We start from the raw sequence: 7,396 nt of genomic DNA, 5'->3' as shown, positions 1-7,396 counted from the left end.
AGATGGATGAGCGGTTGCTCATCTCACTTTTGATCCACAGGTTTTTGGCCGTGTCAGAAGTAGCTGGGGGTGGTCAGAAATGGTTCTGTGGGGCCGTGGTGCCCACTGGGTCACTTAACTGAGCTACCTTTGTGGGCCAAAACAAGTCTGAGTGAGCCTCAGTGGGGACAATCCTGTGTGGCTGCTCTTTTTCCCAAGGGCAGGACCATGCCATGGTCAAACAGTGGGTCTCATTCAGCAGTGCAGACCTGCAGACATGACCAGCATCGGAAAGGGGGGAACGTGTTTCATCACACTCAGCTTTCTGAGGCCTTTCCACCTGATGCAAGGCTTAGCGCACCATTTCATGTCTGTGCTGCTGGAAGCAGATGAACACTGACACTCTGGGGTCGTGGTGACCACTGGGGTTCTCTGCTAAATCCTTCCCAGCTTCTGGCTCCTGCAGGTCCCATCAATGCTGGCACTGGAGGAGTCATATTCCAGAGGCCCATTTTGGGGGGCTGTGAGTTCTTCTGGGATCGCCTGGGCTGTGTGAGCAGGAGCAGTGCAGCCCCTGGGGCTCTGCCCCGTGTTCCCATCAGTCCCCATGCTGCTGTCACTGTGCCACAGCCTGATGCTGTCCCAGTCCAGCTGACGTGGGAACCCTCATACCCTTCTGGCACGGCTCTCTTCTCCTCCTCAGATTGTCACCTGCCCCCCTCACTTCTGCCATCCTTGTGTGCGTCCTTCCTGCTGCAGCCCCCATGCCCTCGTGCTGTGGGTGCTGGCTTCCCACTGCCCTGTTTCTTGGGGACAGGAGGGACACATCCCCTTCCAGGTCTCTCTGATGCTGGCACACGAGGGCTGTGGCCGCCCAGCTGGACATGGAGAGGGTCATTCTGGCACTGGCACCTCTTGGCACTGCGAATGTGTGGGTGTTGGTGTTCCCCGGTGTCTACTCCTGCCTCGCAGTGCCCCTCGGTCTCTTGCTCCCTCCCGGGAGGGCCGGGCCCACTGCCCGCAGCCCTGGCGGTCCCTGCCGCTCCGCTGGGGATGCCCGCGCCGGCCCGGGCTGAAGGCACTCGTTCTCCGGTCTGTGGCTTGGCGCAGGGCTGGCCCGGGGCCGGAGCTCTGAGCCGGGTCGGTGCCGGTGCCAGAGCGAGGAGCGTAGGGCGGAGCCGCGCGGTGCCGATGCCGCTACGCGGGGCGGAGACGGGCCGTGCCGTAGCCGGTGTGTGGGGCGGGGCTGTGCCGGTGCCGCTACGCGGGGCTGCGCCGGTGCCGGTGCGTGGGGTGGAGCCGTGTTGTGCCGGTGCCGGTTCGCGGGGCGGGGACGAGCGGTGCCGTAGCTGGGGCGTGGGGCGGAGACGAGCGGAGCCGGTGCCGCTATCCGGAGCTGTGCCGGTGCCGGTCCGCGGGGCGGGCCCGGTACCGTGCGGTGCCGTAACCGGTCCGCGGGGCGACGCGCCCCTATGAGCCGGTGAGGCGGCAGCGGTGCGCGAGGGATGGCGGCGGGCGGTGGCGGGGAGCGACCGCCGGGCCCCGACGCCGTGCTGGAGCCCTACGTGCAGACCCGCATCTTCAAAATCATCGTGATCGGAGACTCCAACGTGGGCAAGACATGCCTGACCTTCCGCTTCTGCGGGGGCACCTTCCCCGGCAAGACCGAGGCCACCATCGGCGTGGACTTCCGCGAGAAGACGGTGGAGATCGAGGGGGAGCGCATCAAGGTGGGCCCTGCATCGGCTCCGGGCTGGCTGACACCAGCCCCGGAGGGCTCCGCTCAGCCCCCGGTGGGTCCCACACCGCCCCTGCTGGGCCTTGTTCCGCCCTCTGTGGGTTCCACACCGGTTCCCGTGGGCTCCGCTCTATCCTCCGTGAGCCCCGCACCGGCCGCTACCCGGCCGGCGGCAGCCCCAGCAGCGATGGCAGCCGGTCCCCATCTCCGCCTCTTGCCAAATCACTCCTGGGGGCTTTTCCTTTCATCCCAGTTGGAGGGAGGGAACAGGGCCAGGGAAAAATTCTGGTCCCTGTGTTGCAGCGATGCCCCTGGGCCAGTCCCTGCTGCCTTATCACTATTTCTGGGGCTGGCTTGAGCCTGCAGAGATCAGAAGTGATGGCTCGGGGTGAGTCACTGTCACCCTTTCGATGGGCACAGCTGGATCCTCGCAGCATTGGGGTGGCTCCAGCTCTGGACACTGGACCAGCGGGGGGGGTAGAGCTGTGGAGGGGTGGGGGACAGAACTCTGTGCCACAGCCAGGGGATCTGGGGAGGCAGAGGGTGGTGGGCTGGCTGCAGCCACACTGAAAGGCTGAGACCTCCCATGGGCCAGCAGCAGCAGGCTCGGCTGCTGTGGCAGCGGTGCTGGAACCTGCTCCCAGCTGCACCTGGAGCTGTGATTTGCAGCAGGATGATTTTGCTTATGAAGGTTGGTGTGGCACCTCTAAAGAACCATCAACCCAGACCTGGAGAGCTCTGGCTGGTGTGTCAGAGCAAATCTGCCATTGGTAGGAAACCACCTGGGAGCAGAGTTTGTGGTGGAGCTTGGCCTGCCCAGCTGTGGGGATCAGCACCCACACCCCTGAGGCTGGTGCTGGAAGAATAAACACTGCTGCTGTACTGACAGATGGCTGATCAAAAGTTGAACTCACAATGAAACCAGAGTTTGTGTTGGTCAATGAGAGCTTTAGTTGTGCGACTAGGCTGTCCATGAATGTTTTTCCCTCCCTCCATTAGAGATGCTCATTCTCCTTGCTCTCCCCAGCTCTGTCCAGCTGTAAGGAGCTGTGCTGGTGTGAGCTGTGGTGCAGGCTGGCATGGAGCCTGTTTGCTGCCACTATCTGGAAAATGTTGTCAGGTTTCTACCTTTGGATATTATTTGAGCTCCAGTGGACAGGAGTGGGAGGCAGTGCAGCAAACTGGCCTTTTCCTGGGATATGTATCCAAGAGAGGAGGTGAAAGGTGGGAGAGGAACCATCCCTCTCTTGCTCTACCTAGGAGAAACTGGCCCTGAAAGGGCTGACTAGCAGCTCTGCTTTGCCAGCATTTTTCAATTGGAAAGACTCTGAGGCAGGTACTGTCTCCATGGGTACAGGGCAATTTGGATTAACTTGGAAATTGCCACTTCCCAGCTACAAAACATTACCAGGAGAACCCAGACTGACCCCTGGGGCACACTGCTAGTTACCAGTGTTCAACCAGACTTGGTGTCACTGACCAGCACTGTCTAGGCCTAGACATTCAGCCAGTTCCCAGTCCACCTCACTGTCTGCTCATCCAGCCCTCCTGGCATCTCTGTCGCTTGGGTCAGGAAGTTGTCATTGATGGTGTCCTGGAATGTTTTGGATTGCCTGTGCCTTGCTGTGCTGTCCTTCCAGGAGGTGTTGGGGTGGCTGAAATTCTCTGTGAGAACCAGGGGCTGCAAACACAAGGCTGCTGCTCACTGTCGTCAGAGCACCTCTAGCTCTGCTAGCTCTTCCTGGCCAAGTGGTTTATAGCAGAGACCCCCTTCAATGTCATCTGTGATGTTCTGTTCTTTAATCCTCCCCCATGAGCTCTGTTGGCTCCTCACCCATCCCCACAGAGCTCCTGGCCCTCTCACTTGTGCTCCTACACAAAGGGTGGCTCTCCCTTCTCATTTTCTCTTTTCCTCTGTGAAATCGTTAGCATTCTCATTCATGGTGTAGGATTTGGTGCACAAATAGACATAGATCTGTTGGAATGAGTCCAGAGAAGGCTGCAAAGATGCTCTGCTCTAACGTCAGGATGGGAGAGCGGGGTTTGTTCAGCCTGGAGAGGAGAAGGCTCAGAGGAGACCTTAGACCCACTTCCAGTGCCTAAAAGGGCTCCAAGAGAGCTGGAAAGGGACTTAGGACAAGGGATGGAGAGACAGGACATTTGCCTTAAACTGAAGGAGGGCAGGTTTAGATTGGATATTGGGAAGAAATTATTGACTGTGAAGATGGGGAAGCTCTGGCACAGGTTGCCTAGAGAAGCTGTGGCTGCCCCAGGATCCATGGAAGTGTCCAAGGCCAGGTTGGAGAGGGCTTGGAGCAATCTGGGATAGTGGAAGGGAGGCAGGGGGTTGGACTGAATGATCTTTATGTTCCCTTCCAGTCCAAACCAAGCTGGGACACTCTGAAAGCTGAAGAACAAGGAGCCCTCTTGCAGCCCCCTCCCCATGGCCCTGCCAGGGCCACACTCCACACTCCTGTAGCCTCTTTTCTTGTTCTGCTTCACTTCCCAGGTGCAAGTGTGGGACACCGCTGGCCAGGAAAGGTTTCGGAAGAGCATGGTGGAGCACTACTACCGCAATGTGCACGCCGTGGTCTTCGTGTATGATGTGACCAAGATGAGCTCCTTCACCAACCTCAAGACGTGGATCGAGGAGTGCAACGGGCACGCGGTGCCCCCGCTCGTCCCCAGGGTGCTTGTGGGGAACAAGTGTGACTTGAAAGACCTGATCCAGGTGCCATCCAGCCTGGCCCTCAAGTTCGCCGATGCTCACAACATGCTTTTGTTTGAGACCTCGGCCAAGGACCCACAGGAGAGCCAGAACGTGGACGCGATTTTCATGTGCCTGGTGTGCCGGCTGAAGGCGCAGCGCTCGCTGCCCTGCCGGGATACAGAGGGCTGGCCAGCACAGCCCCAGCCGCACACCCGGCGGCTGGACGAGGCCAGCGGGAAAAGCTCCTGCCCGTGTTGAGCGGGACCTGTCCGGACCCCAATAAAGGCTCTGAGCCCCCTGTGCTCCGACTCTTGCTTTGCGCCTCAGCCTGTAATCGGCCGTGATCGGTTCGGCTTGGCCATGATCGGTTCGGTTCGGCGTGCGGCGCTCGGTTACAATCGCCCAGTTCGGCTGTAATCGGCCCGGCTCGGCCACAATCGATCCGGTTCGGTGTGTACCGCTCGGCCACAAACGGTCTTGTTAGGCTACGATCGGTCCGATTCGTTTACAATCGGTCTGATTCGGCTACAATCGGCCCTGTTCGACCCTGCTCGGGCTATCTCGGAATTATTGACCCGACTCGATCACAATCGGCCAGACTCGGCCACGCTCGGCACCACTCGGCTATAATCGGTTGACTCGGCTGCTCTCGGTTACGTCCGTCTCGGCTCGGGGCGGGGCGGTGACGCGCGCAGGCGTAGTGCGCGCCGCCGCCGCCATGAAGTAGGTGAGGGGGAGTGGGGGGGAAGGCTGGGTCTGGCTCTGTCCCGCCGGTGCTGACGGTGCCTCTTCCGCAGCCCCCTGACAAAGGTGAAGCTGATCAATGAGCTGAACGCGCGGGAGGCGGAGCTGGGCGTGCAAGAGGCGGTGTCGTGGCACGCGGAGTACAAGGACAGCGCGTGGATCTTTGTGGGTACGGGCCGGGCTAGGGGCGGCGGCCGGTGCCGGTGCTGTTGAACGGGCCGGTGCCCATTCCTTCCCTCTCCTCTCCCCGCAGGCGGGCTGCACTACGAGCTGACGGAGGGCGATGTCATCTGCGTGTTCTCGCAGTAAGTACCACAGCCCCGCCTTGCCGCTGCGGGCGCTGCCGCGGGCACTGCCAGTGTGTGTGTCACAGGTATGGCGAGGTCGTCAACATCAACCTCGTGCGGGACAAGAAGACCGGGAAGTCCAAGGGCTTCTGCTTCCTGTGCTATGAGGACCAGAGGAGCACCATTCTGGCTGTGGATAACTTCAATGGGATCAAGGTCAGTGAAGCTCAGGTGCTGCCGTGGCTCCCTGAGTGCTGCCTCACGTTGGCAGCTCCTGAGAGCTGGGAGCTGCCTGTGACAGCCCGGCCCCGCAGATCAAGGGACGGACCATCCGTGTGGACCACGTCGCCAACTACCGTCCCCCTAAGGAGTCCGAGGACTGGGATGACGTGACCAGAGCCCTCCATGCCAAGGGCTGCGGGGTCAAAACGCCACCTCACACCTCATCCGACTCCCTGTCTGAGGATGAGGATGTGCCCGTGAAAAAGGAGAAAGGTGAGGAGTGTTCCTGGCAGGCTGGATCCCTGGTGGGAGTGCCCATGGTAGGGTTTTGGGGGCTGCAGTCTGTGTGGAGAGAAGGTTGGAGGAAGAAACGTGGCTACCAAATTAGGGTGGGAACAAGATGTTGCTGCAGAGTGCTGAGGAGATGCTCAAAAATGAGGGAGAAGGAAGAGAGCCAAGAGGGAAGAGTCCTGAGGTCTGGAGAAGTAATTTCCACAAAGTGGATCACAATATTACTGAGGAATTGGAATGAAAGGGAGGTCCTCAGCATGCCAAGTGGTGTGGAAATGCCCAGCCTTTCTGAGAAGAACATGATGTGAGTGTTACAGAGAGAAGTGGGATGGCTGCAGCTAGAGGAGAAAAAGTCATAGTTGGAAGTGGACTGGGATCTCCCTGAGGGGGAAGCAGGCTGGGAAATTGGGTGGAGGGGGAGAATATGTAGTGGAAGGGGAGTTGGGATGTTGCCAGGGGAGCCATGGGGAGCAAAGTGCTCCTGGAGTTTGGTCGAACCTGAAATGTGAACTCTTAGTTCCAGAGAAGCAGCGGAGCAGAGCTGAACGGTCAAAGTCAAGCCCACAAGCTGGGAAGCGGGTGAGCACGGAGGAGCCCCATCCCAGGATCAAGAAGGAGAAGGAGGACCCTGGGTACGAGCGCTATGCTCACGGGAGCTCCGACAGGAACACCGGCAGCAGGACACAGCGAGATGAGGAGCAGCGGCAGCACCAGCGGCACTCAGACAGGAGGGGCGACAAGAACTGCCACCAGCAGAGGAGCCAGAGCAGCTCCTGGGAGGAGCGAGAGAAGAGGGAGGAGGCTGGGAGGAGGGGCGACAGGCACAGCAGTCGGCAAGACGCGTCCCCTAGGGGAGGCAGATCCCGGGACTCCCATTCCAGGCACAGGGAGCGGGGCTCTGGCAGAGACTCTGGCCGCTGCTGAGCCCGGGGTGAGCGTTTGGGGTGAGGGAGACCCTGAGTCTGCCCAAACCTGCTCTGAGTTCCTGGGATACCACGGCAGGACCTTTCATCTGGGATCTTCCCCTTGCCTCTCATCTCACCCTGGGCCTGGGCTCTCCGTGCTGCCTGGGACAGGGGTTTGTCCTTCGACCGGGGAGGGTGTCAAGTGGTGAAGGCTGGGAGCAGCAGGATGCTCCCCTTCCCTAAATCCCTGGGGCAGTGTCCCCCTCTTGCACTGGGGGCAGAGGCTGCTGGGTGTCCTGCCTCATGTGCCAGGTTTGGGCCCTGTGCCCACTCAGCATGTTCTGGATTCCACGATGGATCCACAGGGCTGCACTGCTGTGTTGGGGTGATTTAGCATGGATTTGTTTAAAGGTTTCTTAATAAAAGTTCCTGTTAGGAAGAAGCTGGTCACGGGACTGCAGTGTTTGTGTCTGTGGGCAGTCTGTTTCTCTTTCGCTGATTTTGGGCTTCTTTGGCTGGC

The 7,396-nt window shown here is 59.9% G+C and overlaps 2 protein-coding genes across 2 annotated transcripts; both read left to right on the top strand.

The window, feature by feature from the left end:
* The first annotated feature begins 1,188 nt into the window (after positions 1-1,188).
* RAB33A (RAB33A, member RAS oncogene family) lies at positions 1,189-4,728 on the top strand. The gene is made up of 2 exons (XM_063416690.1): positions 1,189-1,709; positions 4,227-4,728. The coding sequence occupies exons 1-2, from the start codon at positions 1,485-1,487 to the stop codon at positions 4,683-4,685; spliced, it is 684 nt and encodes a 227-aa protein (XP_063272760.1). The 5' UTR covers positions 1,189-1,484; the 3' UTR covers positions 4,686-4,728.
* Positions 4,729-5,007: 279 nt separating this feature from the next.
* On the top strand, positions 5,008-7,318 carry RBMX2 (RNA binding motif protein X-linked 2). Its single transcript, XM_063416691.1, has 6 exons — positions 5,008-5,150; positions 5,225-5,340; positions 5,425-5,476; positions 5,545-5,674; positions 5,773-5,953; positions 6,489-7,318. The coding sequence occupies exons 1-6, from the start codon at positions 5,146-5,148 to the stop codon at positions 6,893-6,895; spliced, it is 891 nt and encodes a 296-aa protein (XP_063272761.1). The 5' UTR covers positions 5,008-5,145; the 3' UTR covers positions 6,896-7,318.
* The last annotated feature ends 78 nt before the right edge of the window (positions 7,319-7,396 follow it).

This window comes from Prinia subflava, chromosome 20 (assembly GCF_021018805.1).
Source record: "Prinia subflava isolate CZ2003 ecotype Zambia chromosome 20, Cam_Psub_1.2, whole genome shotgun sequence".
Taxonomy (NCBI): Eukaryota; Metazoa; Chordata; class Aves; order Passeriformes; family Cisticolidae; genus Prinia; species Prinia subflava.
Note: the sequence above shows the minus strand (reverse complement) of the source record. Positions and strands in the feature narration are given on the sequence as shown.